Genomic DNA, 18,860 nt, shown 5'->3' on the forward strand with positions numbered 1-18,860 from the left:
TTAGTCTAGGATTGCTGCCCCACACACACTCGCATGCTGTTTTTCTTCCCTTTTTTGCCTGCTCTCCTCAAAAAAAAAAAAAAAAAAGAGAGAGAGAGAGATTAGGGTGTATTGTCCTTTGTCAGCATATAAAGTTGGGGGGGGTGGAAAAATAGAGGAGGAGGAGAGAGAGAGACCAGGCTCTGCCAACAGTGTTTTGGAGTTACAGGAAATGAGAGGCTTTGGCTTGTTTTTTCTCTGCTGATCGGGATGTTTGAACTAAGGGCAGGAAGGGAGAGTTATGCCAGCTCCCTCTTGAATGTGAGAAGGAGCCTGCATTCTGCTTGGCATGTGGAATGTGCTGGCAGGGGGGGGAAGAAGAGATGGATTTCTCTTTTGTGCTATGGGGAGATGGCAAGCAAGCCGCATAGAAAGTTAGTGGCTGGGGGGGGGGAAGAAGCATTGGCAGAATCGGTGGCTTAATCTGTTCCCTCTGATATGCTGCAGCAATGGGAACAGCAGCCATTTTGGAACAGCGGCATGGTGTTTCTGACCCATGGTGCAGAAGACTAGCAATAATCTCTACAGGGCCCCTTCTGCATGGATTCCAGTTTCTATAGAAACTTTGAAGTGTTTACATCAGGCATTTTGTATGGATCAGAATGCAGCTCCAGGTCTTTCTCTGCTGGGAATGCAGGGTGCAAGAGGAAAAGTAAAGAGGATTATGAAAATATCAGGTATGGGAAGTTCTCTGGATCAAACAGCTTCCTCAATGACTGTAGGGGTCTGAAGGTGGATTGGAGGAGAGAGAATATCCCCTGGGGCAGCAGACAGGTCCTCTGTGGTTGTTAGGTTATTTTGTAAGGAAGAGCTATTTCTCAGACCCTCCGCGTCTTGAATATTTCTGAAGAAAAGGTGGAGGAGAATTCTTCAGAGGATCCTTTCATGAGTAATTTATGCAAGCCTTTGACAAATTGGTCAAGGATTTGATTGACTTATGAGTCTCCTGAGGCTAATTTTGGAGGGGGAGAACCTTGGTGAAGCTTCATCCTCTCCTTGCCCAAGAAAAGGAGAAGTTTAGATTTCCTAAGAAGCACTGGTTTGTGTGGTCTTGAAGAGTGGAAGGAAATGTGGCTCTCAAGACAGGAAAATAGAGGCTGTGCTTGTGCAGGCATTTGAGTCTTCTAGTATGGCTCTTCAGGTGGCTGCCTGTAGCTGTATTGTTGCAAAAGCAGGTTTGCAGTTATCTGTGTTTACAAGACTCAAACCACCAACCACATGTGTTTCATGCAATCTCTTAAGCATCTGCCTAGATACAGTTGGAAGAACGTGTCCAGTTGTTACAGTAGTCATGCTTATTTAACACAGCTGCTTTTGAGAGGAAAGCATGAGTTGACATACAGGACATGTTATAGGATGATTAAATGGGAGTGCAACTGCATATCAAAAATCAAGGCTGAAAAATCCTTCCGTTGTCTTAATGGAAAAGTAGTCGTATGACATTAGTGGCCAGGGGTACAGAAGAGGCTTCACACTATAAATTCAACTTGCTAGTAATTTTTCTGTAAGTCTTTCACAGGAATTTGGCTGCACTACAGTGCAAAACTAAATGCTTGTTGCATTTTGAGCTATTTTAGATATGGTCTGATTTATTTATTTACTTACTTACTTACTTACTTACTTACTTTTAACTCCCTGCCCATTGTTTCAGAAGCTCCCAAACAAGTCAATGTACATTGATGTAATAGTTTTTGGTCTCTCTTTTTCTAAAAGGTATTTGTTGGCAAGATTCCACGAGATCTCTATGAAGATGAGTTGGTTCCCCTCTTTGAAAAAGCTGGTTCTATATGGGATCTTCGTTTGATGATGGATCCTCTCTCTGGTCAGAACAGAGGTTATGCATTCATCACGTTCTGTGGCAAGGATGCTGCACAGGAAGCAGTCAAGCTGGTGAGTATAGCTCTCTAACTGTACATCCTAGGTCCACGTAAGTATAATTTCAGTAAAATCAACAGATTATTTGAAAAACTAGCCGTCCCTAGCGCCTCCTTATTGGTGGAAGCGGCAGCTGTAGGTGGGTCTGACAACTGTGATTCCGACGCTTAATTTTACCAGCGTCGGTTGTCGAACCTGCTGACAGCCACGGATTCAGAAAACGGATGCCGGCAAAATTGAGCGTCCGTTTTCCAACCCACGGATTTTTATTTTTTTTTTTAATTTTTGGGGCCTCAGACTTAATATCGCTATGATATTAAGTCGGAGGGTGTACAGAAAAGCAGATTTTTCTGCTTTTCTATACCCTTGCCCAGTGCCGTCTGAAATTAACACTTGCTTTGGGCAGGCGTTAATTTCTAAGAATAAAATGTGCGGCTTGACTGCATATTTTACTTTCTGTATTTCGGGTGAGTAACTAATAGGCACATCAAAAACGCGCGGCCAAAGGGGGGCTAAACGGTGTGCTCGGCCGAGCGCACCATTCTGTATCAGACTGTAAGAAAGAAGAGAAGAATACAAAGAAAGCAATATTCCTGTTCACAGCCAGATCAGTCCAGACAAGTGGGTTTTATATTCCTACCAGCAGATGGAGGCAGAGAACAAAACTTTGAGGCACTGCTACATATCAGAGAGTGCCATCTGCAGTCTTTCAGTATTTCTCTCTCTTCAGCAGATGGTAGAGGTGCAAACCTGCGGTCTGACGAAAAAAAATAATTTACTTACGGGCCGATACAGTAAAAATTGTGGGAGAGCGGGCAAGCGCCCGCTCTCCTGTGCACGCGATACAGTAATTTAATTTCTTTAAATTAGGGCCGGCAGTAAAAAGAGGCGCTAGGGACACAAGCGCATCCCTAACGCATCTTTTCGGACAGGAGCAGTGGCTGTCAGCGGGTTTGACAGCAGACGCTCAATTTTGCCGGCGTCTGTTTTCGAGCCCGCTGACAGCCACGGGTTTGGAAACCGGACGCCGGCAAAATTGGGCGTCCGGTTTTCAAGCTGCGGGTCTATTTCAAACTTTTTCTTTTTTTTTTTTTTTTACTTTAACTTTCGGGACCTCCGACTTAATCTCACCATTATATTAAGTCTGAGGGTGCACTTCCCCGGTGCCGGCAGAAATTAACGCCTACCCTTGGGTAGGCGCTAATTTCTTAAAGTAAAATGTGCGGCTTGGCTGCACATTTTACTTACTGAATCGCGGGGGAATACCTAATAGGGCCATCAATATGCATTTGCATGTTGCAGGCGCTATTAGGTTCGGGGAGGTTGGACGCACGTTTTGGACGCGCTATTTCCCCTTACTGAATAAGGGGTAAAGCTAGCGTGTCAAACGCGCGTCCAATCGCGGGTTAACAGTGCGCTCCACCGGAGCGCACTGTACTGTATCGGCCTGTTAAAGAAAGAGAGAAGATTTGGATTTGGGATGTTGGATTTAGGCTCCCTGAGGTGCTAGGTACCTTTTGTGGAACATCCCTCAGGTTGAACCGGGCAACTAGGGGGTCGGAAACCTCTGACTGATGTAGTTCGCTGCTTCCAGAGGTCTTGATAGAACTGAGGGTGACCCCAGGGTTTTGGATGATATGAAGGAGGATTCTGCATCCCCGTGGGGGGTGGACACAGATATGGACCTGGATGCGGGTCCGAATACTGATCCTTATACAAGGATGACCCTGATCCGGATGAGGTTCTGGTGACAGAAGGGGTTGGCTCTCTAGTGGTTTGCCTGTTTAAGAAGGAGGTGCTGCGACCTTTCATTCCTCAGGCATTGGAGAAATTAAGAGTTAAGGTGGCTTAGGGAAGAGTCTGATAATGGAATGAATCTGGTCCTGGATGGACTGCATGGTCCTCTTAATACTTTCCCATTGCCTAAGGAGATTCAGAAGCTGATAAGCCGGGAATGGGACTTCCTGGAAGTGGGCTTGAAAGTCAGTGGGGCAATGGTGAAGCTTTATCCTTCGGAGGAGACCCTGGATCGCCTAAGGGTTCCTAAGGTAGATGTGGCGGTTTCTGTGGTGACCAAGAAAACTATGATTCCAGTTGCTGGCTCAGCTGCTCTGAAGGATGTGCAGGAGCACAAGTTAGAGATTCAGTTAAAGCGCATGATTGAGGTTTCTGTCTTAAGCCTCTGTGCCACAGTTTGTGGCAGTATGATGTTGCACACCTGCTTGTGCTGGGTTCAGAAAGCACAAGAGCAGGCTTCAACTGGGGTGCTCAGCCCTCTGTATGATTTGGTGCATACTTCTGTTAGGAGCATGGTCTCTGCAGTGGTGGCACGCAGACTTTTGTGGTTACACAATTAGGCGGTGGACTTGTGGTCCAAGTCCTAACTTTGTAATCTTCCTTTTAAAGGGAACCTCCTGTTTAGGGAGGATTTGGATCAGTTGGTGAAGTCTTTGGGGGGAATCCAAAGGAAAATGTCTGAGGATAAGAAAAACAATAAGCTTTTTGCATCCTGATCCTGTTTTCAGGATTCACAGAGGTTTCATTCAGGCCAGGGTTCCTCAGTTTTGGGGCTGAAACAGTCTTTGGGACGACAACAGTCATTTCGGGGTACCCGCAGGTCCTCCAGGGATAGCACTGGTCAGGGACCGGAGGAGGAAAGTCTGCACAATGAAGCCAAGGTTTCCCAGTCCTCGGTGGAAGTGGTAGTGGACAGATTGTCTCGCTTTTACAAGGAGAAAATCAAGATTCCCTTGGGCTGGTGGGTTCTGGAGGTAGTAAGAGACGGCTATCCCTTAGAATTTCCATGCCTGGTCAGGGAGGCCTTTCTAGAGTCCCACTGTTTGTCTTGAGGCAAACGGGAAGCAGTAAAAGGGATTCTAGAGAGGTTACTAAGTTTGGATGCGATAGTTCCAGGCCCCACTAGTCGAGCAAGGATGGGGGAGGTACTCAATTTATTTCGTGGTTCCAAAGAAGGAGGGCACCTTCCGTTCCATTCTGGATTTGCAAAAAGTAAACGTAGCCTTGCGGGTTCCGCATGGAGACGTTGTGCATAGTGATAGTCTGCAGAGGAGAGTTTCTGATGTCATTGGACCAGACAGAAGCTTACCTCCATATTCCCATTCAACAGGACCATCAGATGTTTCTGCGGTTAATGTTGCTGGGGCAGCACTTCCAGTTTCGAGCTCTACCCTTTAGGTTGGCTACGGTGCCCTGAAGCTTCATGAAAGTGATAGTGGTGGCGGCAGCCTTGAGACGAGGGAATTTTAGTCCATCCATATTTGGACTCTTTGGCTTATTTGGGCAAAGATGGAGGAAGAGTGTGGTCTGTCCATCCAGCAGGTGAAGGACATCTTGAATTCGCTGGGTTGGGTGATAAATGTAGCAAAGAGTAACCTGGTTCCGACTAAGTCGTTGGAGCATCTGGGATTGTACTTCGACACCCAGAAAGGCAGAGTGTTTCTGACAAGTGGGTAGGTAGTCGAAGTTGCAGGTTCAGGTGACGCGTCTGTTGCGCCTGTCAGTATTAAAGATCTGGGATTATTTGCAAGTTCTAAGCTTCAACATTGGATTTGGTTCCGTGGGCCTTTGCTCACAAGTGACCTTTGCAAATGGTGCTCTTGTCCAGGTGGAATCCGTTGTCGTCTGAGTATCATCTGCCTTTACCTCTTCTAAGAGAATCCAGGTCCAGCTTTTGTGGTGCTCTCTCGGCACAACCTGGAAAAGGGAGTGGATCTGGAGGCCCTGGACTGGGTGACCACAGACTCCATCCTCGAGAGTTGGGGGGCAGCTGGTCTATCAATCGTCTGGAGACAAGGGCGGTCTGCAGGGCCCTGGAAGTTTCTGCCCTGGATCAAAGGTCAGATTTTTCTAATTTTCTCTGACAGTGCAGTGACGGGGGCATACATCAATCGCCAAAGAGGGACGAAGAGTCACGTGTTGGCTCTGGAGACTCAGCATCTGTTTGTGTGGGCAGAACATCATCTTGAGAGAATGGTGGCATCTCACGTCGTGGGAGTGTACAACGTGCAGGCGGATTTCCTCAGCAGGCAACAACTAGATCCGGGGGAATGGGAGTTGTCCCCGATAGCCTTGGATTGCTTTTGTGCCAGGTGGGGTGTTCCCCAGTTGGATTTCATGGCAATGCGTGTCAATGCAAAGGCAGCAAAATTTTTCAGTCGCAGAAGAGAGATCTGCTCTGAAGGGCTGGATGCTCTAGTTTGCCCATGGCCGATGGGGGTTCTGTATGTATTTCCTCCTTGGCCACTCATCAGTTGAGTTTTGTTTTGGTTTGTTTTTTTTTTTTGCAGTGCATAGAGTTGCATCCAGGGAAGGTGTGCTGGTGGCTCCGGAGTGTCCATGTCAGCTGTGGTTCACGGATCTGGTGTATCTTGTGGTAGACTGGCCTCTCAGGTTGGCTCACCTGCCAGGGTTGCTTCAACAAGGACCCATATTTTCAGATCGGGAGGATCACTTTTGTCTCGCGGCTTGACTTTTGAGAGGCGGCGGTTGCGCCTGAAAGGATATTTGGAACCAGTAATTTCCACATTACTCCAGGCTAGGAGACCACCTACTTGTATGGCGTATGTATGGCGTATGTCGGGGTCTGGAAGGTGTTTGAGTCCTGGTGTCTTCATCATCAGCTGGATCCCCTGACTGTGGGCATTCTTCACATTTTGTCCTTTCTACAGCAGGGCTTGTCTAAAGGCCTAGCCTATAGTTCACTCCGCATCCAGGTTTCAGCCTTGGGTTGTCTTAGGGGCAAGTTGTGGGGGAGATCTTTGGCCTTTTATCCCGATGTAGTTCGATTCGTATAGGCGGTTAAGCATTTGCAGCCTCCGGTTTGGAAAGTATGCCCGGATTGGAACCTCAACTTAGTTTTGTGGGTGCTCTGTGGGGCGCCATTTGAGCCCTTAAGACGAGCATTTTTGAAGGATCTGACTTTGAAGACAGTTTTTCTGGTGGCCATGTGTTCAGCCAGGCAGATTTCGGAACTTCAGGCTCTGTCTTGTAGGAATCCCTTTTTGCGTATTGCTAATGACAGAGTGACGTTGTGTACGGTCCCCTCTTTCTTGCCAAAAGTAGATTCTTCCTTCCATATGAATCAAAGTTGAACTTCCGGCGTTTCCGAAGTAGTCTAGGGAGTGTCTGCAGGATAGAGATGTTCATCTTCTGGATGTGAGTCAGGCTCTGGCGTTATCTGAAGATCACGAACAGCTTTTGGTAGTCAGATCACCTGTTTGTGGTGTTCAGTGGAGCGAAGAAAGGAGAGAGAACTTCTAAAGCTACATTGTCTTGATGGCTGAAGGAGACCGTTTGCTTGGCTTATATTTGTAAGGGTCACGAAATTCTGACAGGCCTGAGGGTGTCTTCAAGAGCACAGGCAGCCTTTGAGCTGATTGTCAGCTGATGTCTCCTCAAGAGATATGTAGGGCTGAGGTGTGGTCCTCGCTTCATGCTTTCACCAAGCATTGCCGATTGGATGTTCAAGCGCAGGAAGATGCAACTTTTGGTGAAAGTGTTCTACAAGCGGATCTTTCGGGTTTCCGCCCAGTGTATGGGTGCTTGGGTACATCTCACTTGTTTGGACTGATCTGGGTATGAACAGGAAAGGAAAAAATTTAAGGCTGATTTAAAAACCTGGCTATTTAAACGCGCATACTTAGAAAATGAACAGTAAGCTACAAATATATATAAACCTTAAATGGCCAGTTACAGGTTTAAAGGAATGCTCCAAACTTTAAGCTAAAGGCAGAACTGATTTTATGCTGTGTGAGTGTGATATTATATTTATGTTGGTTTTATTATTTTGTTTTAACTTTTACCCTTGAATAATACACCGAGGAATAGCCTTTTACAACTTTATTTCTACTTGCACAGCTAAAATACTTTTATATGCTTTTAAATAATTTTAGCTGTTACCTTTTATTGGACTTATTTATTGTATTTTCTCTTTGTGTAAGTTGTAAACCACTGCGAAGGCTAATGCCAATGCAGCGGTATAGAAAACTAATAAACTATAAACTGTACTTGCAAATTTTTGTTCCTTTAATACCACAGATCAGTCCAGAGACCCGTACCTTTGCTGCCAAAAGACTGAATTTCCTAGTGGTGGTATTCACCTTATATTAGAGATATTTAATCTGTACATAAGTTGGTTGTTTTTTTTTTGGTTTTGTTTTTTCAGTTAAATATTATCAAGTTTTTGGAAGTATGAGAGGCTTCAGTTCAGGGGGGTTCCAACCCTGTGTTTCCTGTTCTCTCTGAAAGGGAATTATGGCTACTCTTTGGCTTGGGTACAGGTCAATACTGAGGGTCTGAAGGTGGCATTCTGTTATGCAGCAGTGCCTCAAATTTGTTCTCTGCCTCCATCTGTTGGTAGGGATGCAAAACCCACTTGTCTGGACTGATCTGTGGTATTACAGGAATGAAAATTAGCAGGTAGGAACCAATTTTCTATTCCTGGAAGTAAGCAATTTGTTGGCCTAGTTTAAGAGTCTTGCTAAAACTATTGGTTTAAAATGCAAGTGGAGACATTTAAAACAAAATTGCTATTAGGCCCATCCAGGTAACCATTCTGTTATCCTGACAAGATGGGGGTTTTTTGTATTTATTTTTATTTATTTATTTATTTTTGCTTTAGTGTGATAACTATGAAATACGTCCTGGAAAACATCTGGGAGTGTGCATCTCTGTGGCCAACAACAGACTGTTTGTTGGATCTATTCCAAAGAACAAGACAAAGGAAAATATTTTGGAAGAATTCAGTAAAGTCACAGGCGAGTTGCTTTTCCTTTTTTGCTCAGAATATTGTATGTTGGGTGATTGGGCACATCAGTTATATGTTTTAATTTGTACATTAATTACAACTGTAAAGAGCAGTTTTGTTGTGTACAGGCATCTGCTACAGATTTAGATCCACGTTCATTAACTTTCCTCCTTCCTACACCAGCATTTCTTCTACGGCAAGAAAGTGTTACTGCCGACTTATTTATGCTAATGTCGCTTGGCTATTTGCATTAATTTTGCATAACACTACTATGTAGTTGCTATAAAAACATTTGTAATATGTTTGGGGTTTTTTTCTACCATCATCTACTGTTAGCCCACCTGGTTTGCCCAGATATTTCAGTCTATGCTGCCCTACCACAGGAAATAGACAAAATATGCAGGTGGTATTAATACCAGCTCTTTTTCTGTGACAGAGGGTTTGGTTGATGTAATCTTATATCATCAACCTGATGACAAGAAGAAGAACCGTGGATTCTGTTTCCTCGAGTACGAAGACCATAAGTCTGCAGCACAGGCACGGCGCCGGCTAATGAGTGGGAAAGTGAAGGTCTGGGGCAATGTTGTGACTGTGGAATGGGCTGATCCTGTTGAAGAACCAGACCCAGATGTTATGGCAAAGGTAATCCCTTCAGATTTATGCTTTGTCATTAACACATTTGACTACTTACTTTACTTTAACAAGGGAGGACTATGTGCTTCTGCTAAATTAACTCAGCGAGCCATTCTGTAGGGTTCTTATCTTGTCGTTGGAGGGCTCTGGAAATTGGGTGTAAAACTGATTTGAGCACTGAGTTGCTGTGATAGTGTGAAATGTTTCCAACAAGAAAGGGGCTGTTGAATTAAAATACTAATTCGATGTTTTTGTCACTCCTAAATCATAGCTGCTTTGAACCTATTTCGAGTTGGCTATTGTGGGAAAGGGACTGACTATGTTTATGACTTGTATTAGAATGTTTTACATGATATTTGTGCTAGTAACAGGTGATTTGTATTTTACCTGTTTTACAAGACTTCAGAGCTGCGTGTATTTTACACAAGGTTCGTCTCTGGCAGTCCTGAGGGTGGGTTTTGTATGAAACCCTGAATCCACAGATCTTTAAAATTTCCCGCCATCTTTTCCCTATTACAACAATTCTGTAGCTTCAGATTTGTGGGGAGTGATGGTTATCCCAGGACAAGCAGGATGCTAGTCCTCACATATGGGTGACGTCACTGACTGAGCCCTATCATGGAAAACTTTCTGTCAGTTTCTAGAAACTTTTGACTGGCATACTGAGCCCACTCAGCATGCCCAGCATGCCATGATCCCTCGAGCCACAGGGGTCTCCCTTCAGTCTTCGGTTTTTCGCGCTGCAGTTAGCATCGCGGAGCCTGGTGTGAATTTCTTCACACAACTTTTGTCTAAAAACAAATTAAAAATCATTCTTTTCTCATTCCCCATATCGGGGTCTCTCTTCAACCACCGGCTGGTGAGTAAATTTTTTGTTTCCGACTCCATTCAAATTCAAAAGGTTTTGGTCACATAGCCATCGACGGCTGTCCTGGTTATCATGGCCACAGGATTTAAAAAATGCCCTAAATGTCATCGAACTATGTCGATTGCTGATCCACACCTTGCGTGTATATTATGTTTAGGGCAATCCCATTACATTTTGTCGTGTCCAAAATGTGCGGAAATGGCCACCAAAGGAAGAAAGGCATGTCAGGAAAAGATGGAACACTTCTTCCACATCCAGTTACTACCTTCCACGTCGACATCTACCCATTCGTCTCCGGCCGGAGCGTCGAAACGTTTGATTATTTAAAAAAAAAAAAAAAAAACCGTCGAGTGGAGGGTTCGGGAGACCGGTCATCACCAGCATCAACAAAATCAATGTCCGGGCTTGCAAAAGCCACTGAACATAGTCTAAAACATCAGCATCGACATTCCTCGATTCCAGAGGCCCTGTTATCACCGGAACAGCCAGGAGCCAAGAGACCTCGTCTACAGGAATCACAGAGACCTGCTACACCAAGGTGTTCCCCCACCTCTAGAGGTACCGGACATCGAGCCACCACAGGGCCCTGTGGTAGAGCCGATGATGCCTTCACTGCCACCACTTATAGCTGCTCTGCCTGCAACAGCTATAACGGAGGAACTTAGTGGATTCATCCGCCAAGCAGTGCGAGAAGCACTTCAGGACTTACATCCATTGACACCGATGATTCCTCCGATGCCAGTGCCCTCGGTGCCGGCGCTGAAGCTGGTGCCAGCGCCGATGCCGGTACTCGTACCAGGGACTCCAATACAACCAGATGTATCGTTTTTTCAACCACTAATGGAAAAACTCAGTGCCCTCATCGGTGCTATGCCATCACAACCTATCCCTACTAAGCCAGCAGGTATAGGAGATACTCCTGGTCCGTCCCCACTATATGAACCTCAACCAGGACCTTCAGGACTGTCCAGACCAGTTGTACCGTCGATACCACCGAGGTCTTCTCCTGCTTCTCCTTCCAAACATACACTATATGACTCCTGGGAGGATAGAAACACTGATTCATCATCAGAAAGTTTTGTCTGAACCATCTCCTCCTGAGGAAAGAAAGAAGTCTCCTCCAGAGGACTTATCCTTTACCACTTTTATAAAAGATATGGCAGACACAATCCCTTTTAAATTAGTGTCTGAGGAGGATACAAGACAGCAAACCTTAGAGGTTCTTCAATTTTTGGATCCCACTAAGGAAGTCCTAGCCATCCCTATTTACGAGGACCTGGTAGAATTACAACATAGATTGTGGGAACATCCATGTTCAGTCCCGCCAGTCAATAGAAGAAAGGACACCACATATCTAGTACAGCATATTCCTGGTTATCAAAGGGCAAAACTACCACACCAATCAGTAGTGGTCGAGTCTGTTCAGAAAAAATCTAAAAGAGTACGACCTAATTCGTCTACCCCACCAGGGAAGGATCACAGATTCCTAGACTCTCTAGGAAGTAAAGTCTTCCAAGGAGCAATGCTTAACTCCAGGATAGTGTCTTACCAACTTTATATGATGCAGTACCAGAGAAATCTCTGGCAACAAATGCAGCAGCTCGCTGATTCCCTACCTCAGCAGTACCAGGATGCATATAATGCAATTGTCCATAAAGGACTAGAAGCTGGAAAACATGATGTTCGTGCTGCATACGACAGCTTCGAAACGTCTTCAAGAATTGCAGCTTCTGGGATCAGTGCACGCCGTTGGGCCTGGTTAAAAGCCTCTGACCTTAGGCCTGAGGTACAAGATAAGTTGGTGGACTTGCCTTGGGTGGGCGACAACCTTTTTTGGATCAAAGGTTCAGGACGCAGTAGCCCAACTTAAAGAACATACAGAGACACTGCGTCAGTTATCTGCTGTCCCACAAGACTCTTCTTCAGTGTCATGTCGTCAACCAAGAAAAGATACCAGAAAGCCGTACTACAGGCAAAGAAGGTACTATCCACTGGCGCCTAGGGGCAGATCTTCCCGACCACAACAAAGATCTCAGCCCAGACAACCTAGAACCACTAGGCCTCAACCGCCAGCACAAACAGCCCCAGCTGCAGGTTTTTGAGACAAGGCCAGAGATTCTACTCCCGCTATTTCCTCATTCCAAAGAAAACAGGAGGCCTGCATCCCATCCTAGACCTCTGAAATCTCAACAAATTTCTATGAAAAGAGAAATTCAGGATGCTCTCTTTGGGCACCTTGCTTCCCCTTCTTCAGACAGAAGACTGGCTCTGTTCTCTGGATCTACAAGACACGTACGCTCACATTCCAATATTCTCTCCTCATCGCAAGTATTTGTGTTTCCTGGTGGGTCATCAGCATTTCCAATAAAGGGTTCTACCTTTCGGCGCAACTGCCGCATCTCAAAAGTCAAGCACCCAGAGGCTAGGCCTTTAGATAACCCCTGCTGTAGAAAGTACAAAATGTGAAGAATGCCCACAGTCAGGGGATCCAGCTGATGTTGAAGACACCAGGATTCGAACACCTTTCAGAACCTGACATACGCCATAGAAGTAGGTGGTCCCCTAGCCTGGAGTAATGAGGAAATTACTGGTTCCAAATATCCTTTCAGGCGCAACCGCCGCCTCTCAAAAGTCAAGCACCCAGAGTGTTCACAAAATGCCTAGCAGTAGTAGCGGCACACTTACACAAGGAAAGTGTACACGTTTTTCCCTACCTGGACGACTGGCTCATCAGAAGTCAATTTCAACAAGGAGCTCTTACTTCTCTCAGACTCACAATCAATCTGCTCCACTCAAGAGCCTTCCTACCCGAAGATCGGGCGGAAACACTCTCCTCATTAGCAAAACAGCTACACTTTCAGAAACAGGCTCATCAGTTTCTAACACTACTGGGTCATATGGCCTCCACAGTTCATGTCACTCCTATGGCCAGATTAGTCATGAGAATATCCCAATGGACATTGAGATCACAATGGATACAAGCAATTCAACCACTGTCATCTCCAGTTCAGATAACCCACCAATTACGTTCATCTCTCCTTTGGTGGACAAACAGGGACAACTTGCAGAAGGGCCTACCCTTCCAACAACCAGCTCCACCGATAACTTTAACTACAGATGCATCCACCTTAGGTTGGGGATCTCACATAGGCAATCTCCAAACCCAGGATACTTGGACAAAACTCAAAGCAACATTTCAAATCAATTTCCTGGAGCTACGAGCTATACGTTATGCTCTACATGCGTTCAAGGACTGCCTTTCACGCAAGACTGTTCTTATACAGACAGACAACACGGTAGCCATGTGGTACCTGAACAAACAAGGAGGTACGGGCTCGTATCTCCTTTGTCAAGAAGCTGCACAGATTTGGGACTGGGCCCTGGTACACTCCATATTTCTCTGGGCCACTTATCTAGTGGGCATTCACAACGTAGTTGCAGATCATCTCAGTCGTCAGTTCTAACCTCACGAATGGTCCCTGGATCTCTTAGTAGCGACCAGGATATTTCAATGTTTGGGGACAACCACCAATAGACCTATTTGCATCCAACCTGAATCACAAAGTAGACAGGTTCTGCTCCCTGCACAAACAAACACCAGCCAGCTAAGGACGCCTTTGCTCGCCCTTGGAACTCAGGTCTTCTATACGCGTATCCCCCGATAACGCTAGTGAAGCTACAACAGGACAAGGGGGTCTATGATACTCATAGCCCCGTATTGGCCTCGACAAATGTGGTTTCCCATACTTCTCGACCTATCGATCACAGAGCCAATTTGCCTGGGCACAGCACCCACTCTCATAACTCAGGACCAAGGCAGGTTACGCGATCCCAACCTTCAATCCCTATCTCTTGACAGCCTGGATGTTGAAAGCTTAATCTTACAACCACTCAATCTTTCAACTAATGTCTCTCAAGTGCTTATAGCTTCATGTAAACCTTCCACACGAAAAAACTATTCAAAGTGGAAAAGATTCACCTTGTGGTGTACACAAAAAGACATCGACCCTTTTTCCTGCCCCACATCGTCCTTACTAGGCTATGGCACCTTTCAGACTCTGGTATCCAGACCTTATCTGAAAGAGTACACTTAAGTGCAATCTTAGCTTACCATCATACAATAGAAGATGCACCAGTATCCGCGCAACCTCTTGTCAGTAGATTTATGAGAGGTTTAATTCACCTTAAGCCACCAATATGGCCACCAGTCACAGAATGGGACCTTAATTTAGTGCTAACAAGGCTCATGCGTTCTCCTTTTGAACCCATGAATTCCTGCGATGTTAAATTTCTCACATGGAAGACTATCTTCCTAATGGCCATTACATCTGCTAGAAGGGTTAGTGAGTTACAAGCACTTGTCATATACTCACCCTATATGAAATTCCTACATGACCGAGTGGTACTCCGTACACATCCAAAATTCCTTCCCAAGGTAGTTACAGAATTCCATTTGAACCAAGCCATAGTTTTGCCCATATTCTTCCCAAGACCTCATTCTCACCAAGGTGAGAGGGCTTTACATACCTTGGACTGTAAACGTGCGCTAGCATACTACTTAGACCGCACTGCAGTCCACAGGAAATCCACTCAACTCTTTTTTTTTTTTTTTTTTTTGTTTCTTTTGATCCAGACAGACAGGCCGATACAGTAAGGACGCGGTAGAAAAAGTGCGGCAGTGCCAGGCGCCCGCTCGTTTGCCACGCGCACAGTTCGGATCACATACCGCTCGATACAGTATTTAAATAGCATGCAAATGCAAGCCGCGTCCAAGAAGCGTCCATGAAGTGCAATCCATTTTACTGTATAGAGCGCTATACAGCGCCTATACAGTATCCTGGGTGCGCTGGTACCTGTCATTTCAAATGACATTTGAAATGACAGGTACCAGGAAGTGGATCCCAACTTAAAGCAAAAGAAAAGGATCAGAGAAGTATCAGCCAGCCTAAACTCTTGCCTGCCCAACCTAAAATCCAAAGCACCGGGAAAGCCACGCTTCAGGATCGGGCAAACTTTTCCCCCAGCCCCCGCTCACCTGCCCTGGCCGCGTCCATGGGTGCTGGTCTCCGGAGCAGCCCCAGTCCTCTCTCCCCTCCTCTCGGGGGCAGCCGGCGGCAGGAGCGGCTTCAGCAGTCCGGGGCGGATCGGGCGCGCCCCATGCGAGGCGCAGCTTCCAGCAGCCCTCGCCAGCGATGGTGAATAAGTGCATAAGCGCACACAGTGACCTCTGACGTCCAGCCGGGCGCTCAGGTCACGGCTCATTAAAGTTTAAAAAAAAAAAAATCTTAATTGAAGGCAGGTGAAGAGGTGCTCAGAGGCAAGGGTACTAGCGGCTGGGAAGGCTGCATTTTGAGCATTTGGGGCTGTTCGGAGGCGAGTTCTCGGATGGTGGGCAGTTCACCGCGCGCAGCGGTGGGACTACTTTTCACATGCAGTCAGGCCTGTGAACAGGCGGAGCGGTGTTCTATTTGCAAAGGGTGCGCGGCCGTGAATTCTACTCTTTCCTCTGTGGCCCCTGGTGGGGAAACTAAGGCAAATAGAAAGTTACCCCAGAGAAGTGATTCTGGTGGCACCAGAGTGGCCGAGACATCCTTGGTTTGCAGCTCTGGTGAACCTGGTGGTCGGACCTCTGCAGCTTGGTCATTTGCCGAACCTTCTGTGGCAGGGCCCAGTATCTTCTGATCGGGCAGATCACTTTTGTCTTGTGGCCTGGCTGTAGAGAGGTGGCGTCTGAGAGAAAAAGGATATCTGGAGAATGTCATTTCCACTTTGATGCAGGCTAGGAAGACTTCCACTTCTTTATCATATATCAGAATCTGGAAGGTTTTATAGTCCTGGTGCACTAGCCAAGGAGTGGTCTCCACTCAAGCCTCGATATCTCATGTCTTGGCTTTCTTGCAGGAGGGTTTGAAGAAAGGTTTGGCCTTTAGCTCTCTTAAAGTGCAGGTTGCGGCCTTAGGCTGTCTTCGAGGCAAGGTGCATGGAGTGTCGGCTGCTTTACCCGTTGGTTCGCTTTCTTCATGGGGCAAAGCATCTGCATCCCCTGTTGCGGACAATATGTCCCTCATGGAACCTAAATTTGGTCTTCAGAGATGTGTGGGGCTCCTTTTGAGCCTTTGAGAAAGGCAACGGCAAGGTGGTGTTCCTGGTGGTCATTTGTTCCGCCCACAGGATTTCGGAGTTGCAAGCGCTGTTGTGCAGAGAGCCTTTCCTGAATATTTCGAATTCCGGGATTTCTTTGAGGACTGTGCCCTTTTTTTTTTCTCTTGAAGGTAGTTTCGGCGTTTCCTTTGAACCAGACTGTGGGGCTTCTGGCATTTCCGGATTTGGATGCATCTGCTCTGCACACTTGAAGACCTGCGATGCTTGGATGTGAAGCGTGCTTTGTTGCTTTACCTCAAAGTTACTAATAACTTCAGAGTGTCTGACCATCTTTTTGTATTGTGGAATGGCCCTAAAAAGGGGCAGAGGACTTCAAAGTCTACAATAGCTCGATGGTTGAAGGAGACAATAAGCTGTGCTTATATCTGTAAAGGGCACCCTGTCCCGGTGGACTTGAGGGCTCATTCAGTTAGGTCTCCAGCGCCGCCTTGAGCCGAATGCCAGCTGGTATCACCACAGGAGATTTGTCAGGCAGCTGCTTGGAAGTCGCTACACACTTCCACCAGGCATCGTTTGGATGTCCAGGCTCCAGAGCCCATGGTCTTTGAGTGTGTTCTTTGAGCGGGGCTTTTGCAGTCCCACCCTAATTAGGAAAGCTTGGGTACATCCCAGGAGTCTGCACTGATCCGGGTATGAACAGGAAAGGAAAATTTGGTTCTTACCTGCTAATTTGTGTTGCTGGAATACCATGGGTCTGTCCAGAGTCCCGCCCATTGTGGGGAAAGTCCGCTCGTTCTTCTGTCATGGTTCTGTTCTACATAGGCTGCAGAGCTACTTCATGTTTCAAGTGTGTTCTCCTGGTTGGGAGTTATGAAGTAAAGAGTTTTCTTTCAAGGTGGGGTTAATCCTCCTTCCCCTTGCTCATTTGTGGGAAATTGTTTTGCATTTTTATTAGGATTGTTGTAGGAATAATCTTGGTTTAGGTCAATACAGAGCGACTGCAGGTGGCACTCTGGGTTATATGCTAGTGCCAATGAAACTTTCTCTGTCTCCATCTGCTGGAAGGGGAGTTCCCTGTACGTACCCAGATCAGTTCAGACCATGGGTTGAGCCTCCTTTCCAGCAGGTGGAGACAGACCAAAACTGAAAGGGTATCCTATAATAAGACAGAGCCAACCCTGCCACCCTCAGTATTTGTCTGTCTCGAGCAGGTGGAACAGCTCACCCTGCGGCTCCCTGTTAGCTTGCCCTTTGTTCCCTTTGGGGTTTCTTCTTCTTTCTGTCTGGGGCGAGCTCACGCAAGTATTCTTTTAGTCTGCTTTCTTGATTAAAAAAAAAATAATAATAAAGTTAAAAAGAATTTCTTTGACTGACTGTGTCAGGGAGACAGTTCTGTCTCCCTCGCTCTTGGGGTTCCTAGGGGGGCTTGGCCCCTTGATTTGTCAGCCTAGGTTCCCTTCCCAGTGACCTTCTGTGGGTGATACTGGTGGTGCCAGTCCCTCTCCCCTGGTCTGCTGCCGTGCCCCGAGAGGCCCATTCCTCTGTGTGCTTCAGGGATGTGAATTCCCCTGACTCTGTAAATAAGAGGAACACCAAACTTTATTTTGGCTGGTGAATAAAAAAAAAAGCGGGCAGCAGATTTTGTGATTGAGAGAGCGGGGTTCGATCTACCACTCCTCTCCTCTGGGACTCCCCGGTCAGCTGTTTTTCACTGGGTATCGTGGCTCCTTCTTTGATTCATGCCGCGCTCTCACTTATGCTTAGCCTGTGGAGAGCCGGCCTCTCGGCTCTCCCGCGAGGGGGTGTGCGCCCGATGCCTCCCGGGCGGGGTTGGATGCTCCTCTTCGGCGCCGCAACCCAATCGAGCCTGGGGTTGGGCTTGCCCTCGCATAGCCAGGCCGTTCCTGTCCCGAGAAATTGCGGGAACAGCAGCCATCTTAGGTATTTATGAAGCAGCAGATCCTGCTCACCCCCCCGATTTGAGCCCGGTGCACTCTCGGGGAGGGGACATGGACCCTCCCCCGTGGAAAAATCGGTCTGTACCCATTTTTCGTGGGATTTTGTCCTTTTATTACATGAATCATATTTGGCTAGTCTACAGAGGGAGTTGGAAACCCCCCCTCCCCCCTCCGAAAGTCCCTCGTTTGCTGGTGCCGGCTGCCGCCGCGGTTCCGGACCCCCCCCCCCCCACCCTGCTCGAGGGCGACGACCCCCACATCCTGCGTTTATTCCAGCGGGATGAGCTGGGACCTCTTATTCCCTTTGTGCTCCAAGAGTTGGGAATTGATCCCCCACCAGATGACTATGTGGTGGCGGCGATGACGCCAAACGCGGACCCAGGACTTAGGGCCTTACTGCGTACTTTACCGTTCCCCCCCTTTGGTGGGGAAAGTTTTGCGGAGAATGGGGCTCCATCACGGTCCAGTCATCCTCGTGGCCTCGCAGGCCGTGGTTCGTGGATCTGGTGAATCTCGCTACGGACGGACCTCTTCGCCTCGGTCACATGCCCCATCTCCTACGGCAGGTTCCTGTATTTTTCGACCAGGCGGATCGCTTCTGTCTAGCGGCATGGCTTTT

The 18,860-nt window shown here is 47.0% G+C and overlaps 1 protein-coding gene across 10 annotated transcripts in view; it reads left to right on the forward strand.

Moving 5' to 3' along the window:
* The window catches only part of HNRNPR (heterogeneous nuclear ribonucleoprotein R), a 93,865-nt gene that overhangs the window by 37,736 nt on the left and 37,269 nt on the right, over positions 1–18,860 (forward strand). For all 10 annotated transcript variants that reach the window (XM_029571986.1, XM_029571987.1, XM_029571990.1 and 7 more), the window contains 3 exons: positions 1,753–1,929; positions 8,555–8,690; positions 9,117–9,322. In XM_029571986.1, coding sequence (XP_029427846.1) covers positions 1,753–1,929; positions 8,555–8,690; positions 9,117–9,322 — 519 coding nt within the window. The remainder of the gene's footprint in view (positions 1–1,752; positions 1,930–8,554; positions 8,691–9,116; positions 9,323–18,860) is intronic.

The sequence above is a fragment of the Rhinatrema bivittatum genome, chromosome 11 (assembly GCF_901001135.1).
Source record: "Rhinatrema bivittatum chromosome 11, aRhiBiv1.1, whole genome shotgun sequence".
Taxonomy (NCBI): Eukaryota; Metazoa; Chordata; class Amphibia; order Gymnophiona; family Rhinatrematidae; genus Rhinatrema; species Rhinatrema bivittatum.